This window comes from Corvus hawaiiensis, chromosome Z (genome assembly GCF_020740725.1).
Source record: "Corvus hawaiiensis isolate bCorHaw1 chromosome Z, bCorHaw1.pri.cur, whole genome shotgun sequence".
In the NCBI taxonomy this organism is placed as follows: Eukaryota; Metazoa; Chordata; class Aves; order Passeriformes; family Corvidae; genus Corvus; species Corvus hawaiiensis.
In genome coordinates, this window is record NC_063255.1 from 47,655,007 (window position 1) to 47,675,248 (window position 20,242).

General features: G+C 38.5%; 1 protein-coding gene across 1 annotated transcript in view; it reads left to right on the top strand.

The window, feature by feature from the left end:
* The first annotated feature begins 2,744 nt into the window (after nt 1-2,744).
* LOC125319658 (3'-5' RNA helicase YTHDC2-like) overlaps nt 2,745-20,242 on the top strand; it is a 30,431-nt gene continuing 12,933 nt past the window's right edge. The window contains exons 1-17 of the mRNA XM_048291078.1: nt 2,745-3,033; nt 3,285-3,375; nt 4,887-5,083; nt 6,840-7,039; nt 7,703-7,869; nt 10,694-10,796; nt 11,999-12,155; nt 13,947-14,054; nt 15,148-15,296; nt 15,684-15,819; nt 16,207-16,333; nt 16,593-16,658; nt 17,577-17,755; nt 17,930-18,026; nt 18,108-18,195; nt 18,287-18,367; nt 19,290-19,372. Of these exons, the coding sequence (XP_048147035.1) occupies nt 2,853-3,033; nt 3,285-3,375; nt 4,887-5,083; nt 6,840-7,039; nt 7,703-7,869; nt 10,694-10,796; nt 11,999-12,155; nt 13,947-14,054; nt 15,148-15,296; nt 15,684-15,819; nt 16,207-16,333; nt 16,593-16,658; nt 17,577-17,755; nt 17,930-18,026; nt 18,108-18,195; nt 18,287-18,367; nt 19,290-19,372 (2,210 nt within the window). The 5' untranslated portion in view covers nt 2,745-2,852. The remainder of the gene's footprint in view (nt 3,034-3,284; nt 3,376-4,886; nt 5,084-6,839; nt 7,040-7,702; nt 7,870-10,693; nt 10,797-11,998; nt 12,156-13,946; nt 14,055-15,147; nt 15,297-15,683; nt 15,820-16,206; nt 16,334-16,592; nt 16,659-17,576; nt 17,756-17,929; nt 18,027-18,107; nt 18,196-18,286; nt 18,368-19,289; nt 19,373-20,242) is intronic.

Below are 20,242 nucleotides of genomic sequence, written 5' to 3' on the forward strand. Positions count from 1 at the left end.
TATTCCCCAAGTTAATAGATAAAATATTATTTTGAATACTAAAAAGATTTTCTGCTCCTGTGACTATGCTGTCAGAAACAGGCTGACAATGTTGCTCATTTTAATTGGTATTATTAACAGTGACTGAGAACAGGAACTGAGAGTAGCTCAAGAACCCAGAACGACGAGGCAGATGAAGCAGCGCGCGCGCAACGCTGGGTGCTCCTCTGACAAGCACGGCAGCAAAGCAGGACCCGGTTCCCGGCACTGGAACAGTTTATATGGTCTTTTGGCCTGCTCTGGATTGGTCAGTCACTTCTGATCCTTGCTGTCACTGGCTCTTTTAGAGGTGCGTTCTTGACCAATCATTTGGCCACCGGGCAATCTCATTGTTTGGTCTTACAGTCCAGTCCGTGTCGTCTCCGGTGCAGTAAGCAATGATGTAATGTTCCCCTCAGAACTTTCCAGATACTCCAACCTACTGACCGGTCCCATGCGCCATCCAATAGTGATACATAAGTGCTACTCCAAATACAAATCAATTTCCAACATTGAAGTTCCGTTAACAACCAACTACACCCGAACCCCCAACCCAAAACAGTCCACCAACTCAGCCAATTAGCTCATTAATATTATTGATAACAGGGACCAAACCACTTATAACAACGGCAGTAAAGCAGGCCACTGAAAATGTCCTTTGTTTATGAATAGCAAATCTTACCAAACAACTGCAACAGTTTTCCCTATTCTGGAGGAAGTCTTCAAGTATTATTTACATGTTTACCATCCTCTTACCTGAAATAAATGTACATGTAGAAAAATGTGGGTTTATAACCATTGTTTTTAGATATACACAGAATTACCACCATTACAAGCAAGTACTAGTCATACACATACAAAAAATAGCGCAGCATTTCAGCATAATTCCTGAAGAACCTTCTCTTTGGCATAGTATTTCAAATTTACACTACAACAATCAATTCAAATAGTCACAAACAGCATATGGTTTGAAGCTGAGTGTACCTCTATCAGATCTCCATGGGTCCCCCTCTTTGAAGAGACTCTATGTGCATACAGCAGCAATGCAGAGTGAGTAACTCCTTCAGTGCGTGTGCTTTCCGGAGACATGGTCCATCTGTGCACCAATTGCCTATTTTCTAGTTGCAAAATAAACTCTTGAAGTGTGTTGAAGGAATCACCAGACATTAAAACACTGATTCTTGCACATGATAGAGCACAGTTTTTTAAGTAATTTCCTACTTAATCTTTCAAAATGCTTAACAACTCTCCTACCAATCTTTTCTTCCTATGCCAAGTTTAGTTAATCCCCCAAATCATTCGTCAGTGTTCACAGAGCAATGCTGGAGATGGACAATTCACCTTGGAGACCTGCTGTGGATATGGGTGCTGTCTGACGTGGACTTTCCCTTCCCCTGGATGGCCACAGGCTGGTGACAGCTCACTGGGTACTGTAGAAATTTTCCCTGGAGCTCCTGATGGCTTCTCTGGGATGGGTTACATCACCACACTGGGTGCCTTGTGACACCCGTCTCTGCCACACTGGATTTGGGCATGTGAATTCATCTCCCCACTCCAGCTGGTGAAGAGCAGCAGAGATCACGATCCATCTGTTCTGAACAGCTTTTTTCTAGTGTTTAGGACCGACTGACCCACGTTCAACAGCTGACCCTAAACTTCAACCCCCTGCATGCCTTATGAGGGACCCCACCCCCTGCATGCCTTACAAGGGGCCTCAACCTCTCCTGCACACCTTACAGGTGACCTCAGTCCCCTGTGCAACCTGGGAGAGACCCTAAAAACCCCTTTACATGTGCCTTTTGCTGATCAGACTGTGCACTGATACTCAACGCACTAATTTCACCAACTACGTACATAATTCTGCAGCAATGGGAAGTCTGAAATAATTTAAGAATTTTATTAAAAACAATTTGAGACCCTTATAGTTTATGTTGAATACACTCTGGGAATTCTAACATTCAGCCTTTGGATCCTCCCTGCTTCAAAGTTCTCAGGTGAACTCACATAGCTCCCCATGAACTCCATGGCAATTGGATGTTTGAAGAAGGGGGGCTGTGAAGATGATGGCCTAGTGTCCCATTTGGACTGCCAAATTGTTAAGAAAACTTCCCTATCTGACCATGTCACAATCCATTTTGCTGGGGACATGATGTTTGCTGTAAATTATTTGTTCACTTGAACAAAGACACCAGTCCACCTGTCTGGGACTTTTATCCTCTACCTATATAGTCACCTAAAATCCAACAACTGGCCCACCATATAACTGTAAAAGTGTTGGCTAACAAGCTCTCAACTTTTAGAACTAACAACCTTCCCGTCCTCACCACAGACTTTGGTACAAAGCAAGGGGTAGAATATGATAGCCATACTTTGCCAAGACATAACAAGAGAGGAGAGAAATAAAGACGGAAAAGAGAGAAAGAGAAGGAAGATCTTGGTGACTCCGTAAAACATTCAAAACAAGGCTGAAGACTGCGATGATATTACCACCTACACTGAACGTCATTCAATTAAACAGCATGATTCGTGACCTGGCAGGTATCAGTGCTACTTCTTCACTCACGGCCGACTATGACACTATTGCGCAACGCCACTGCCCCGACACACACCGTAACACTCTACCGGGGACAAACACACCCGAGGCGCTTCCTTCCGCTTGTCAGGCGGCTCCGCCTCCCGTAGCCGCAGCGCCGGTGTCAGCTCCGCCCGCTGCCGCCCGGAGCTGGGCAGGACGTCAAGGCTCTGCGCCGGCCCGGCGCCTCTGCTGCGTCGGCGGCGCTGCTGCCCCGGGGGCCGCTGCTGCTGTCGCGGAGCCCCCGGTGTGCCGCGGAGCCATGTCGCGGCCCAGGAACGTCCCGCCGCGGCAGTCCGGCGGGGGCACGGCGGGCTCGGGCGCCCCGCCCGCGCCGGGCCGCGGCCGAGGCGGCAGAGGTCTGAGGGATATCCGCGTGGACGAGGAGGTGGAGATCGCGGTGAACCTCGCTCTGGAGCGGTTCCGCTATGGCGAAGACAGGGGTGCGTGGGGCAGCCCGCGCGGAGAGGGCCGGGCAGCGGGGCCCGCGGGCTCTTCGGGCAGGAGCATCTCGCCCCTGGGGGGCCATGTCCCGTACGGGTGCGAGGGAACCGCGCTGCCGCCAGTCCCGGTGTGCACGGGAAGCGGGGTGGGTTTGGGGACTGATAAACTCGCAGCATCGAGGTCATACGTCAGGGGTACTGCCTGTTGAGTTTTTATGCTGGGGTTTTTATTTTTTAAATTATCTTTCCAGAAATGGAATTTCCATCTTCTTTCACTAGAACGGAAAGAGCGTTTGTTCACCGGCTCTGTCATTCTTTTGGACTTATATCTAAAAGTAAAGGGTAAGTTTGACTCTCATTTTTGTGTATTATTTTCTCTTTTTGGTGCAAATTTATAGGATTTCATTATCAGTGTTAAAACGACCTGTATTTTTTTTTTAGCTTATCCTGCACTGTTGCAGGGAATGGTACTAGAGAAGAAACTTTAAAAAGTAGATATGAGAATAAGCATCTCTGTGCTTTGCTTGATGTCTGAGTAAAAAAACTTGCGACGTGCTAGTTTGCGATGCAGTTTTGTGAATTTCATGTGCATAGAAAAGACTCCTCATGAAGATCTGTCCTTTTTTCTTGTTTCATTGCACTAATGTGTGTTCAGAGGTTTTGCATAGAATCTCCTACATTGATAGCTAAAGTGTAACTTAGAATAGCACGTTCAAAAGAATGCTTCTGTTGGGATGCATAGGAGAGGGTTCGAGTGTTGCCAGCAGGCAGAGGTAGATCATCCTTCGCCTCTACTCAGCACTGATTAGGCTGCACTGGGAGTGTTGTGTCTGTCCAGTGCTGGGCACATACAACACCAGGAGTTGTACGCAACACCTCCTGGTGTCCTCACCAGGAGGACAGAGACCTAGACTGGAGAGAGTTCAGTGGAGGACCAGCAAACCGATGAAGGGGATGGAGCATCTCCTCTGTGCAGAAAGGGCCAGAGTGCTAGGACTGTTCAGCCTGGAGAAGACAAGGTTCAAGGGGGTCTCAACAGTGTATATAAATACTTGGAATGAGGATGTAAAGAGGACAGAGCCTGGGGCTACTGGAGGTGGCTGTGACTCTCCCCACAGAGGCTGCCCCTGCCAGCACCTGCGCTCCTGCACCAGTCTTCCATCCCTGCCAGGGACAGGCCACTGGGCTCTTAGTGTGACCTTTTGTTCTTACCCTGAGAAGTAATTTTGAAAGGGTTGATATGTCGGTTGTAGCCCAGGCACAAGTTCGTTCCATTTCAAATATATTTACAACAATTCTTCGTCACTTTCGTGTCAGAGTTCAGTCTGAGAAGTAGTGCAGTGTTATGGTTAAGCGTTTTGGCTCAATTTCTACATAATAAATCTTTGATAATGAACATCCTGAGATCTGATACATTTTACTGGGTTTTGTTAAGGCTTGGAGTGTTACTAGCAGGGAGCTTTTTTGTCTATTCTGCCGATTTGTTGATTTTTAACTTCTAAAAGTTTCAAGTTAGTCTAGAAGTCAGTCTGGTGTCATAACTCAGTATTGATTGGTAAGATGATTGGTAGAGCTGGCTGTATTTCGGGAGATGAATGCAGTGATAACCTGGGCACAGTCATCCAATGTCTTCAGTGACATGTTCTGCACTACCCCCCTATGAAAAGTGGGTGCTTTTGATGATGACTGTTGTGAATGTTGCATTATGCTACTTAGGACATTATTTGGAAGATTCCAGTTATGACATTTTATTTGAAAATAAGCTGAATTGAAAGAATTATTGTCAAAGACCATTACACAGAGGCAACTAGTTTGCTTATTCCTAACATGCCTTTTTTTTTTCTTTCTCCCAGAAAAGGAACAAATCGATACCTAACTGTGAGAAAAAAGGATGGATCAGAACTAAAACGTTCAGTAATGACTTGTGCCTTAACTCCTGGTACAAAACACGCTGTTCATACTTTAATTCGGAATTTTCCTGTCACAAATAAAGAACAAACAGAACTTCTGCCCAAGACAGAACGAGGAAATGCCTATGCTGTTGAATCTGGTATGTTCAGTGTGTCTTGTGATATGGACTTGAAAAGTCAACAGGACTTGAAAAAACAACCCACAACCCAGCTACAAAACAAACCCCTCTATGTTCTGTCTCCTCTTCTGTCCTGACACCCTTCTTTTCAATCAAACCTATTAATTATCTTGACTCTTAATTGTTAATATAGGGTCTTTTAAAATTGGTGTCATGAGGTGCTCAGGCAGTCATGTCACCCACATTGCAATGTCTCCCTTGTACCAAGTTAATTTTGATTCTTTGAGCCAATTTCAGCCAGATTTTTTTTTTAATACAATTGTGAAATGTGTATTCCTGCAAGTTCCGGGGCGTAAGATTGAAGAGACAAGTGTTACCATCGCTCTGTGTAAGAACACCCTTAAGAGAAAATGAGAGTGGCTGTTGTGCCTTTAGAAATCCATGTTCTTGATAAAATAAGGAATTCATGTTTTGTTTTGTCATCTTCTAAAATAGATTCAGTCTCTAAGAGCTATTAAGTAAACTAAGGATATTACGTAAAAGTCTCGATTTCTAGAGTATGTAAAGTTCTCTGGAAGACAAACCGATATAAGATGGGTTTTTTAAACAATGCTTTTAACGTGGGTGTTGCTTTAACAGTTATGGCTGTGAAAGTTCTCTTGTGTTTCTGTGTACAAAGCTGGCTGTAGTGAACAGAAAACATAGCAGGATGCCTTGTTTTGATGGATATTTCTGATCATTATGTTTGTGCTTTAAGTGCATCCTTTGCTAGTTTTCTTTTTCCGTTGTTTCATTTGTTTAATAGGATTGTTTAGTGAACAGAGGGAAACTGTAATAGAAGTACCAAAAAAGCAATTTCTTAGGGATGTAGGGTATAAATTAATGAATAGTGTAAAATTTATCTTTCTTGACTTCTCCACAATGGGCTTTAGCTCCTTTTGTCTTTTAGTCTGTGTTTGTCTTGGTAAAACAGTGTTTGTAGTTTAATATGTGAATCTGTTAATTGCATTAAATAATTGCATTATGCCTATATAATTGCATTAAAATTGAGTTTACAGTGAGCTTCTCATTCTTCTGGAAAATAATTATTGAGGAATTATAGAGTAGCATTTACAATACTGATGTTGAAGTAGCCTCCACAGAAGACTTCAGGTTTTTTAGCTACCTATGCATTGCTTTCTGGTACACCACACTGCTGTGTGGCTCCAGGACTCTCGATACATTGTGTTTCAGTTAGTACACCTTAAGACAAGTTTTAGGGACAAGACTATTAGGTTTTGTCTGACTGACTGAAATGAGGTCTTAAAAGACTAATGAGGATGTGAAAGAAGGCATATGAATCACAGTAAAGCTGACTTTTTGTTGGAAAACATGCTTGTGAATTTGGAAATGCTTATGGTGGATTTTTGTAGGCAGACTCTTGAGATGGCAATGTGGAAGCAGATACAAAGGCCAAGAAAATGTGCCCGGGCTTTTTTTTCTTGGGTTTAGTTTCTATTTCTCTTTAAGCTCTTCATGCCTTTTTTTAGACTCGAGCAATACACTGGAATAGTTCAGTTGTGTTCAAAATTTCTATGAAAGTAAAAAATCCTTTGAACTATATTTATTTCAAGCACCATAACAGGATCAGTTACCATGAAAATTACTTTTAAGTATGTCATAGGTTCTCGCTCGATCAACAGGGACGCTAATAAAATCAGGAGTGTTCATTTCTAAGTACAGTTTTAAGCAGTGCTTTAATGACCTTCCTTTGTAATTTATTGACTTCTCTTCACAGAAAACAAAGAAGTGAACAAGACAAGCGGACGACTTAGCGATGGTATCCCTCAGGTTCCTGTGAAAAGAGGGGAATCAGAGTTTGATTCCTTCAGGCAATCACTACCAGTTTTTGAAAAACAGGAAGAAATTGTCAAAATAATAAAGGGCCATAAAGTTGTTTTGATTGTAGGAGAGACTGGATCAGGAAAAACTACTCAAGTATGTTTCTTTAATGAAATAAAAAACATAACAGTATTTATACCAAACTGATGCCAAATCTGTAATATTTCTGTAATAAGGAATTTTTTTATTCTAGTTTTAAGGCTTTTGTTTTCCTATGTGGTTCAAAGTCTTGTGTTCCAGTTAACTTTTTTGCTTTTGCAATGCTAAGTTAGCAGATACATATTAAAAGCATAAATGGTTCTGCACAATTTTCTGATGGATATCAGTTTTTCACTAAAATAATCATAGAATACTGAAGGGAAAGTAGCTATAGTTTTGTATACCCTTTTTCCTTCTAAAGCTAGTTCTGCTCATAATATCTAGGGTATTATTGTGTTAAAATCAAAGATTAGCTAAAGGGTTTTTTTAATAGATTTCCTTGAAGCAGGAGAGAGAAGCTTCAACTTTTTTTGGTTAGTTGGTTAGTCGGGACTTTTTAGTTTTGTTTTTGTTGTTGTGTTTTGTTTGAAACAGATCAAACTTTATAGCAGAAATTGATTTTTGTGGCCTTTTTGCCACTTCAGGTACATTTGCAATGATAATCCTATTGTGAGTCATTTTGCAACCTGTGTGATAGTGAGGTGCAGTTAAATTGTTTCACTGTGATAAAAATTACGAGTTTATCAAATGAAAAAGTAAATTTAAACCACTTCTTTACAGATCCCCCAGTTTATTCTTGATGACTGTCACAGAAATGGAACTCCCTGCCGTATATTTTGCACTCAGCCGAGACGTTTGGCAGCACTTGCTGTGGCTGAAAGAGTGGCAGCAGAAAGAAGAGAAAAGATTGGCCAGACGGTTGGTTATCAGATCCGTTTAGAAAGCAGGTACTGATGACATTTCTTTTAAAGTCAGTTGATCTGGTGTCAGTGTCTTTAGTCATGTGAAAATTTAAACTACAGTGTATTTGGGATGCAGCCCAGTAAAATACCAGTGCATATAGGTAGGATGTGTTATTTTTGATAATGAATGTTTAAGAGTTGAAAAGGACGTTTTTTCTCCTGTATTTTGCAGTTTCATGCAGTGAGTTGTTCTGTAGAACTGAACTGCAAGTGCTTTCTCCTGATTTCTTCTAGGGAGTATGTCTGTGGATATCCTTGTTCTCTCTACTTTTAACACATGTAAATCCAAAATTTCTGCAAGCTTTGAAAATAGGTAGGAAGGCTAGCATGCTGTAACAAAATCTATATAGTGAGAGTTGATAGGGCATTAAAGGGAAAACAACAAAATTGGAAAGTGAATGATGATGTTGAGCATTAACAATCTACTTTGGGTTAAATTTACTCTGTTTCAGCTTTTATGTTTAAAGCAGAAGCAGGAATTCTAGATGACCTGAGGAATTTGTTCCTAAAGCAGAGCAGAGATGGATGAAAGTGTGAAGATTGTGTGTGGTTTCTAATCTCCTTGAATTGTGTAAAGAGTGGGATTTTCAGGAACGGGTGGCAGTTGGGATACACTTGAGAAGATGGCAAAAGATATGGCTGGTTATGTTGCTTATATGGGTGAAGATAATACATTTCTAATGAAAATGAATTCACTTGAATATCAAAGCCAAGTTAAAGAATTTTAATATGCATACCAAAGGTTACAAGGTTATTAATGGATTAAAAGAGCAAGTAAAGATGAATTGCTGATAAGGTGGATGATTTGTGTGTGGAAGGATTATGCTGAATGAAGGAAAAATATAGGTTAGATGGAAGAATTACTGGAAGCAGTGCAGAAGAATCAAAAAGTTCGCTTGAGAAAGTGTGAAACGGAGAGATGGCAATGTTTCTGTTTTGGCAAAAGTGTTAAATGGAAGTGTTTGTAGTAACACAGAAACCGATCTTTTAGTGTTCATTAGACAGTAGTGGTGATTTCTAGAAGGCTGCTGAAAAAGAGAGGGGAGTAGAGATTAAAAACGTAAAGCACTTCCATCTGGTATGCATTCCTTGAATTCAATGTGTAAGAGTATTTTTGAAATGCAGAAAAAATTCCAAACTTGAAAAGAAATGCACACACGTGTGTATGTTCCTTTGTATAGTACTCTACATTTTTTCTAGAAGTTTTTAGTACTTAAAGTGGCAACGTTGGAGGAAGTAGAGGCAGTTCCTGTTTTTGCTTGCACAGCTAGCACTGCCACAGGTCATAGATACTTTTAAAAAATTTTAGATTATTGAAAAGTCAAAGCATTTGAAACGGTTCAGCTGATTTCTTTGTGATTCAGTCAAGTATAGTGTATTGGGTTTGTGTGGCAAGGTTTTGGTAGTGAGAGGGGTGTTTTTTGTGAGAAGAAGCTTCCCACATATCTGATAAAGCCTCTGCCAGCTGGCTGTAAGAGAGAACTGCCTCTACCCGAGGCTGAGCCCATTGGCAACAGTGGGCATGACTCTGGAATAACATTTGAGAAGAACAAAAATTCTGCGCAGCAGTACAAGGAGAGGAGTGAGAATATGTGAGCGGGACAGTTCTGCAAACACCAATGTCAGTGTAGAGGAGGAAGAAGGAGATGCTCCAGAAGCCAGAGCAGAGATTCCCCTGCAGCCTGTGGTGCAGATTGTGGTGAGGCAGGATGTGCCCCTGCAGCCCATGGACATCCACAGTGGAGCACATATCCACCTGCAGCCTGTGGAGGACCCCAATACCGGAGCAGGTGGTTGCCCAAAGGAGGCTGTGACCCTGTGGGAAGCCTGTGCTGGAACAGGCTCCTGACAGGAGCTGTCGCCCCACGAAGAGTGGAGTTTTCACTGGAGCATTTTTGCTGGTGGGACTTGTGGACCCATGGGGGGTCCCGTGCTGGAGCAGTCTGTTCCTGCAGGACTGTACCACATGCGAGGGACCTACACTGGAGCCATTTGTGAAGAGTGTGAGAAATCCACCACCTGAGGAGGAAGGAGCAGCAGAGACAGGATGTGGTGAAGTGACCACAGCCCCCATTCCCTGTCCCCCTGTGCACTGAGGGGTAGGAATTAGAGAAAATTGGAAGTTAAGCCAATTAAGAAGGGCAGGGTGGGGGAAGGCGTTGTAACATTTGATTCTGTCTCTCATCATCCTGCTTGGATTTAATTTGTAGTACACTAAACTAAATTGCACAAGTCAAGTCGGTTTTGCCCGTGGTGATGGTAACTGGTAAGTGATATGTCGGGACATACCCGACCGTACCTTGACCCATGAGCCTTTTGTTGTGTTACTTCTCCCCTGTCCAGCTGAGGGGGAGAGGGATAGAGCAGCCTGGGTGGGTGCCTGGCATTCAGCCAAGGTCAGCCTTCCACATGTAGACAAATACAAAGACTATATCTGAGGATGTTCTGAAGAATTGAAACCTGTTTTTTCGAGGCAGTCCGCACTGAATTTTCCAGTAAATTAATACAACACGGTGAGGTTCTCAAAGTTCTGTTTCACTTCCTTATTAATTTAGAAAAAAATGAATCTCACCTTATTAATTAATCCCTTGTCAGAAGTTTTGGAGCATTAGCACTAAGAATCCTTAGGAACTCTTAGGAAACAGGCATAGTTTATAAACAAATAGTATGCATGAGCTCTTTGGTGACAGAACTGTGATTCCACTTCTGGTGAGGAGCTGTTCAATCTTTAATTTTCAGTAAATAGTGGAGAGCTGTCAGCATTTAAATGGTGAAAAAAGCTGAAGCATCTTTGTGAACTGTTCACTAGGGTTTCTCCAAAGACACTGGTAACCTTTTGCACTAATGGCATACTGCTTCGCACGCTGATGGCAGGAGACAGCACCCTATCTACTGTGACACATGTTATTGTGGTAAGGATCTTGTATTTTGTGTGAGGGAGCAGTATGTATTGTTTCTAAATTGGAAGGTAAGATCCTAGTTTTCTGTATTAATTTGATGAACATTTAAGGTGTTTTTGTTAAGTTAGAATCTGAATTAACTCTAAAGAGTTACTCTTTTTTTTTATTGTAGTTTGCATGTTTTTCTGGGGTTTCTTGGTTTTTTTTTCTTGTAAAAGCATCTTATTTTAGGTTCATGCCAATAATTAATTTTGGAATTGTGATGTGATTGTGGAGGGCAGAGGTCTGAATTTTTCTGAATTTCCTCAACAGAAAAGCCTTAGGAAGGCTTACATAGATATGGTTCAATGTGAGTGTGTCAGAATTGCTTGTTTTCATGTACTTGATTTTGCAGTACCAAGTTTGTAGTCCCTTTTGTTTTCACAATGTGTTCAAGACAAAATGCAGTCTAATTTCTAACAAATTATTTGTTTTCATGTATGATTATGTGAATTTCCTGTTGTGGAGTTTGATAAGTCAGTGGAACCAGAATGTTTACTGCAAGCTCTTCACTGCTGAAAACAGAAAAAAACGTGGTCATTTTAGGTGCCTGTCTGTTTACCAAGGAGGAAAAAAGCGCAAGAACAGTTTGTGCATTCTTGACTTCAGCCTGCAAATCTCGTGTTTCAGTTCTTGATTCATACATTCAGAATATAAAACTAAACAGAAGATAGATAAAGATGTTTACTCATTCATGTCTTAATGATAAGCTTTGTGCATGATTTAATGGATTTAAGAAATCTTTTTCTCTCATTATGTGGTTATTTTAATGCTCATCAGTTGTAAAGGGAGATTTTATTGAAATAAGATTTGTAGGATTTGCAGTTTGCGGCATTGTCTTGAAAATGAGATTCAAGTGCAAGAGTTAGAGAAGTTACAGATACTCATTTTGATCTCTGAAATTAAGGTCTGTGTGGGTTGTGCATTACAGTGTCTTTATGACGCTTTATGTCTCTGATGTCTTTATAAAACTTTTTGAAGTATTTTTTTTACTTTTGGATAGTTTTTTAAAAAATCCTTCTTAAGCTAAACTTAAACATTTTAATACCTCTATAAGGCACCACCAAATTACATATTTTAGTTTTTAGAAAATTCATATTTGTGAAAAGTTACAATCTTGAATCTGTGATGTTTATCTGTTCTTTTTCTTTTTGGTTTTCTTTCCTTTCTTACAGGATGAAGTACATGAGAGGGATAGGTTCAGTGACTTCTTGCTAATAAAACTGAGAGATGTACTGCAAAGCCACGCTAATTTAAAACTAATTATTTCTAGTGCTGCTCTAGATGCAGATCTCTTTATTAGGTATTTTGGATGTTGCCCAGTAATACATAGTAAGTAAACTCTTGACTAGATTTAAGTGAACTCTTAAATCTCAGTATACCTGCCCAGATCTTAACTATACCAAACCATTCTGAATAAAGGCACATGATAAATACACTGACAGTTACAGCACTGGCTGTTCTTTGTTTACTTATGTTTGTTGTTTCTTAACTATTTGCATCTGCCTCAGAGAGAGGTGTTTTTATCAGTGGATGTTCTGTAAGTGCAGGGATGTTCAATCCAAGAAGGAGGAAAAGGTTCTTAAAGTGCTGGTCTGCATAGTGCCACAGACCCTGGGATTTACAAGAATGTGATACCTATTAGTATATTCCAGTAGATTCTAATTCTGGCTTCAGAGATTGCTATTAGTTGCTGGATAAAACTCAGATAACTCTATCTGTTAATTTCAGAAATACAGTCCTAGGCAAATTGGGATTTATGTTTCAATCATATGATTTTTTGCTTCATGTAGAATTTTCTCTATGAATCATGGGTTAATTTTAGGGGATGTTCACAAGAAAGTTATTTTTTCTTATTCACACATAAAAGTGTTCATTTCTGGTTTTCAGTTTTGAATTGTTGCCTAGGAAAATAAGGCTTGCAGCTTGTTGGGGGCAGGAATCTGAAAGTTACACATGATTTTAATATTGGGCAATTTTTTTTGGAGAAGAAAAACCTCTTTGTAATTTTTGTCTGGCTTTGCAGTTTACTTTTTTTTGCAGCATCTCATCCTTTTAGATCAATAGATTTATTTTGGAAATTCTGACTACTGTCTCCTCAGTTTACTACAGTGGTTATACTGTTAATCACATACTGGACTTCACAGGATAATCACAGTTGAAAAGATGCTTTTTCCAATTTTGTTAATTTAAGAATTAAAAAAAAGATAGTTTGTCTGTTAATGTCATGAAAAAGGTTGATTCTTCAGCAGTATAGCTGACACAATCCTGACCACAGAAACCAACATTTTTTAGTTGTGGGTTTCTGTAGTACACCGAGTTTGTGATCAGTGTTAGAAGACTTCCTTCATGACGGCTTCTAAAAATACATGCATTGTAGCTTGTCCTTTCTGAAGGAGAGGAAGTCCTAGGTGATGTGAACTTAGTTGTGGTAAGTGTCTGCTAAGGAACCAAAAACAGGTATTTAGTTCTTCCTGTGTAAAAAAATAATTTGATGTCCATAAATAAGGTCTAGAAAACAGTGATGTTAAAAGAGAAATCAGGGTAAGCTCTTAAGAGAGAAAGAACATGAGAAGTAGTTGGTAAAGAAAGCCAAAACTGGCTGTGCTAATTGAGGACTTTGAGAGAAGTCCATCTCCTCATGTACTTCTCATGAAAGAAGTTGAATACAAACATGGCAGCCTACTTGTGGGATCTTACACTAAAATTGTTTTAATTGCTCTTATATTATGTAATTCAGATGGCTGACACAGTGAATTCTTCTTTGTACATCTAAACAAAAGTGGCTATTTTCTTCTTCTAATTTGATAAAATTGCAGTAAATAACTGTCAATCTTACATCTCTTGCTATTAACACTTAATAGAATTGAAGAGGTTAATAAGAAGCAAGGTATGCAGCTGACATTTCCTTAATTTTTTTTTTTGTGGCCCAATCACTTAAAGAAAATAAACTCAAGTGAAGATACTCTTACAAGACTTCCCAAGGCATATAAGAATTCATTAAATCAGGGCCTAATCATGTTTAATTCACTTTCCTGTCTATAAAAACTGTTTTTAAGAGCTAATATTCTTAAAGTGAATCTAGGGAGTATTTAATCCTTCATGAATTGTTTCTACTTTTAGTCCAAGGAAGACCTTTTGAAGTTAAGGAGATGTTTTTGGAGGACATTTTACGAAGTACTGGGTATACAAACAAAGAGATGGTAAAGTACAAAAAAGAGAAGCAGCAAGGTTGGTGAACTTGTTAATTGTAATGTCTTGGTAATGAGTCTCATTGATTGATTGAACAACAAATAAGATGATTCTCTTTAAAATTCTGAAGTCAGATTGTTAAATGAGACATGATTAGATGACAGCAAGTATCTTTAAAACTCTGTGCTTAACATTGTTGACATAAATTGTGATTTAAAAAAATACTTTTACTTTCAGTGGTTATACTCTTCTTTCAGTTGATAAATGTTGTATTTTCCCTAATTATTATGAAGCGGAATTACGTACAGCTGGGGGCTTTGCCCACATGAAAACGATACAAACATAAGATACAATATGCTGACATTTTAGGTGCAAATTAAAATGCAGCCATTTGAGAAGGCAGGATTTTGTACATCTTGTACAGAAGTGGTTTCTGTTATTAACATTTTTCAGTGCATTCTTTAGACATGGATGCATTTAACATTTAGCTCAGGAGCATTAACATACTTGAACCAGATATAGGGGGTGCTTTTCAATTGATTAAGTATTTTAGTATATTGATTGCAGTATTTGAGAAGTTTTCCTGGCAGCTGAAAGTAATGATCCCAATGAGTATTAAAAAAAAATAAAAAAGGCCAACCTCAAAGCTATAACATGCAGTCCTAACTGCATGTTTATCATGGTGCTCAGCTCTGATCGCTGTGGGTAGAAAAGCTCAGTTCAGGCCCTGATGGCTTCTACTGTTTCTTTTGCTTGTACACAGAAATTAGTTGCTACATGCAAGAGTTATATCACTCCTCTTTGGTATTTCACTTCTGGAGGAAGGTCTGGACTGAGAATTGTGTAGAAGTTAGGAAACTCATTTGAATGCAGCAAGTTGGAGGCTTAATGGGTTAAGCGACCAAGTGATATTTCTTACCTTGTTCTTATAGCAGATGTTTTCAGTGGTATGCTTTGGGTGCCCTTAATCATGGACTTTATATTGGACTGGTAACAATGTTCTAGATTAAATAAGAGATCTAATAGTTTTAACTTTGTTAAAGACTTGATATAGCTTTTTTTAAAATACTTAAAATAATGGATAATTAGGATGACTGTAAAACTTTTAATGGAAATCCTGTATGCATTCTAGAAGAAAAACAGCAAAGCACTCTTACTGAGTGGTGTTCTACTCAAGAGAGCAGTAGTAAGCTGGAACCTGAGAGACCAAGATCTGTCCCAAGGGCAACTGAAGAGTGTTATCTGTTGGGTGATGGTGGTGACACAGTATTTAATCAACTGGTAAGTTTTTCCTTTTGTTGGGAGATATGCTTAAATCTGCTTTAAAAACTATTTCCTAAAGGTACTACTCCTGTAGAATTTCTCGAAGGATATTAACATACTTTATAGATGATTTTTTCCTAATTATTATGAACTACTCTAGCTGAAGTGTGCTTGTCAATTACAATGGTTTGTACATAACATTTCTTCAGATTAAATGGCTGAACTGCCATTTCTTAAAGTATTTGCATATGATACAATAAATGCTTTAGCTGCAATATATGCTGTGATGCTGGATTTCTGATTGTTACTTGGAAAAGCAACCGTTCAGTTTCTTCATGTGTAATATATGAAAATAAAGATAAGTCTTGGAAGACATCTGTCTTTCAATACTTGTTTTCTCTTCAGACTGAAAAAGATGTGAACTGCCTTGAACCATGGTTAATAAAAGAGATGGATTCTTGTCTTTCTAACATCTGGTTGCATAAAGATATTGATGCCTTTGCTCAGGTGTTCCATCTCATTTTAACTGAAAATGTCAGTGGTAAGTTTATCATCTCATTATATAAGAAAAAAGCAGTAACAAAATTACTTGAATTTCCATGCCTACTTTATTTCCAGTTTCAGACGTTGTTACGTTTGAATTCTGATGCCTTTTGAAAAAGTGGATGGAAATAGCAGAGTTAATGAATTGTTTAGTTATTGTTCATTTGTACTTGTTTTGAAGTATTAACAGATGTTATGGCGTGTCTAAAGTAGTGTTAAATTCACATGAACTGAGTGGTGGGATGAAGTCAGAAAACAAATTCTCTCTGGCCTGGATTTTAAATGTCACATAAGTCACATTCGTACCATATTTAGATGAAAAAGTAAGAATGTTTTTGTTTGGTTTGCTGGTTTATTTGTTTATTAATTTATTTTTACTTCTCAGTTGATTATAGGCACAGTGAAACCAGTGCAACTGCACTAATGATTGCTTCAGGGAGAGGCTTTTTGAGTCAAGTAGAGCAGCTGATCAGTATGGGAGCAAGTATCCACTGCAGATCATCTAATGGCTGGTAAAAACAAACAGACAAACCGAAACATAGATTTATTTGTCAATATACAAATGAGAGAGAAATTTCTATAGCATTTAAACTAATTGCTAACTTAGCAGACTACTGTAAGCAATAGTAAGTTTTGACAGTTGAAACATTTTAATTTGTGTTCATCACATTGTATTCTGGAAATTAAAAGTTGAAGTCTTAATTCGGAGTCTTGGGCTGTGTGTCTTTTGAAGTGAGAAATTTAAAAAAGATTGCTGGGTAACTCTTTCAGGATGGCTGTGGACTGGGCTAAGCGCTTTGGACAGACAGAGGTTGTTGACCTGTTAGAATCCTACAGGTAAGCTATAGCTACTTTGCAGAAACAGTTGAAGGGAAATGTTGAAGGGAAATTTGCATTTTGTCTTCTAATCAGAACAGTTTTTTGCTTTTTATGCCTTTAAATCTGACCTAAATAGCAGGATTTATTTGAGACTAGGTATATTTCAAAACAACACTTTTTTTAAAAAATAGTGTGTTTGTATTCAGTGTCATAGTGATTATGTTGGTGTATCTGGATCCTAAGATAAATATAGGTAGAGTGGTGTAGACTTCTTTCATGTCATTATCTTTTATTATTTTGATGTTGGCATTGCTGTCATGATTATGTGTCTAGGCAGGATGTGAGTATAGTAACTTACATAAATCGACAGAGATGCTGATTCTGCCATGTACCATTTTAATTTCAGATGCTTATTTTAGAAACAAATCAGTTGTGTTTTTATCTATACCTTATTTGCCATATTAAAGAAACCTTACAGAAGTAACATTGACATTGGGGCCATTCAAGAATTGTTTTTTGATTAATTTACAGTTACAGTTTTGTTACCATTTTGTAGAGAGCAATATTTTTATAGCACTTCTTAATGCAGTTTCTGTTTGTATAGTACCTGCTTATGGGAGGAAGATGTTTGGGAAATACATTTCTTTCAACAGGTAAACAAGTAGTGTCTATACTTTGAGTTCTGACACTTTGCTTCTGGTTGTGTTTCAGTGAAGAGTAAGAAAGTGAAAGTTAATGCTAAAAATTGAAGTTTCATGCTTTCTTGGATTGCACTTAAAACAGTGAACAGTAATAGTATTTTGGAGGTGCCGTTCTGCTACTCTTTAAAATTTGAAAGGAGTAGTCTTGTTGGTGTTGATCTAAGTTTAGTTGGTGGGTGAATGCAAACCTGAAATGAACGGCCTTGATGCTGGTCTCTGCATTTGTCTATTATAGTGCTTCAGCAGGATTTGGAAATCTGGATGAAAGTTCGCTAGTCCGAACAAGTGGTGGTGACCTTAGTGCAGAGGACAGAGAACTGTTGACAGCTTATCATCACAGCTTTGATGATGAAAAAGTGGATCTGGACCTCATTATGCACTTGCTTTATAACATCTGTCATAGTTGTGAAACTGGTAAGTATAAACACACACTCCCAGTAAATTACTGTACATTCAGCCTTTGATGAATCCTGCCCTTCTTTGGGAAATACGAAATGAGTAAAACCTTCCAAGTGCTAGTCTACACAGTACTGATGTATATTTTAAGTGAATTTGCTGCTTAACTCTGCAAGCCTGCTTCTTTTTCAGGAGCAATTTTAATATTTCTTCCTGGATATGATGAGATAGTTAGCCTGAGGGACCGTATTGTTTTTGATGACAGGAGATTTGCTGACAATGCTCACAGGTAAAGCTTCTAGTTCCTGTGGTTGAGGTTTTCATTGCTTCTTCTAATGTGCACTTACATGTGCTCTTTGTCTTGCATTAGATACCAGGTTTTCATGCTTCATTCAAATATGCAGACTTTGGATCAGAAGAAAGTGCTTAAAAGTCCACCTCCTGGAGTGCGCAAAATAGTAAGTTTTAGAGGACTTCGTCAGATATTATATTAATCTATTTTGTCTTTGCTTTTAACTACAGTCTGGTTGTTTCTTATTTTATTTGCAGATTCTTTCTACAAATATTGCAGAAACCAGCATTACAGTCAATGATGTTGTATTTGTTATTGACTCAGGCAAGGTGAAAGAGGTATGATTGGTTAAAACTCCTGTGGCAAGTAAACTTCCTAGTGTTATTCTGTAATACACAATAAGTAAATTTTAGAGTAATATTTTTTTATAGTAGGCTGAGAGTTAGTGCATGTCAAATAACAAAGATCACTGAGAAGTTTTGACATTCATTTGTTGTATGACAAATACTGTAAATAATTAGCTGTTAGTAAACCTAAAAACTGTTGTAGATTGAAATGTTGATCTTTCTTTTTTAAATTTAGAGTTTCTGTTAGTTTTTTTAAAACAAGTGCATCTGTTTAGACCGCCGTCTTCCTGAGACTTAAGAGAGCATTGGGAGTTCCCTTTGTCCTACTATTGTGTCAAGTCCAAATCTAATCCATTAAGTTTTTAAGTATTGTTTCTGATGTGTTGAATATCTATTCCCAAATACTTTTTAAGGAAAAGTGAGGTAATATAATGATGTAGTTTAAGACCTATTATATGTCTTTGAAAATGAAGTTGGATTTCATAGGGGAGATCCATACCAAATTTGTAAAGTTCTCATGGTAATACATTTTTTCTGTAACTTTGCATCAAATGCAGGAAAATAAGGATGTATTTTCCAGGTGAGACAAAGAAGAAAACTTTAATCAATAATAACATTTTTTCTCCTGATTTGTGATAATTCAAAACACAGTCCATATCTTTTATTTACTCAATAACCTACAGACTAGAAAACTTCCACTTAGGAAACTAGCACAAAGATAATGCAAAACAGGTATGGTAAATTCAATTGCAAGCAAGTACTTCAGAGCATACGTTTGAGCCAAAAGCTGCTAGTGTTTGTTCAAATTATTTTTTCTATTTTTTAGAGAACTTCTGTTAATAGCTCATTAATAACTTTTATTTCATGTATCATGTTTAATTGTGGTTTTATGTTCCTTGCTCTGCTTTTACAGAAGTCTTTTGATGCACTGAGTTGTGTTACAATGCTAAAAATGGTGTGGATTTCAAAAGCCAGTGCTATCCAGAGAAAAGGCAGGTAATAAATGCTTCATACTGATTTTTATTTTGCAAATGTCCACATCCCATATGTTAAAGAGTAAAGTGCAGATCTACAGCAGCCACACAGCGTAATGTTTCTAGACTAGGCCAGTATCATGTTGAACAATGGCTAATACTTCTTCTCTGCAGTAAATTAAGAGTCAGCATGTATTTCCTTGCAGTAATTTCCCAAGATATAGAAAAGTGACACTCAGGAATATCCCAGAACTTGAATTACATCTAGGTTGCTGCGCCCCCATGAACTTTTCCTCTTTCTGCCATGTAGCACAAACAGCCACAGTAACTTGTCTGTGGGCAAAGGATTGCCTTGTGCTAGTTTTTGATTGATACCATGGCATCCCTTCTTTAGAAGTGACACTGAGCAGTGATTCCTTATTGACCATCTCCAAAGTCTTCATGACTTAACAGGCCATGATCAGGCACAGTGAGTGAGGGCTGAGAAGATACTTATGTAAATAGCAATAAATGCCTGTTTGGAGACATGATATTGTCATTATCCTCCAGGTTTTTGAGCCTGAATTGTGAGCATTTGCTGTCTCTGTTCCTTCATTCACACGTTGTATGGTCTTCATTCTACCATTTACATCTAGGGAACGTGAAGAGGAAGAAACAAAGTTTGCAACTTAGATTCCTAATGGCACAAGATGGCTGAGATTTGGATTGATCTCAAGTTAGCAAAAAAATGATATCACTTTATTTAGATAGGCCTTATTTTTTTCCTCCAGTTTCTTTAGTGTAGGGTTAAAATTATATTATTTTAAATATTTTTTAATAATAAAATTATATAAATTTGCATACTGTCAAATTCATCTGTGGGACTTCCTCTTAACAACAAAGTTACCATTCT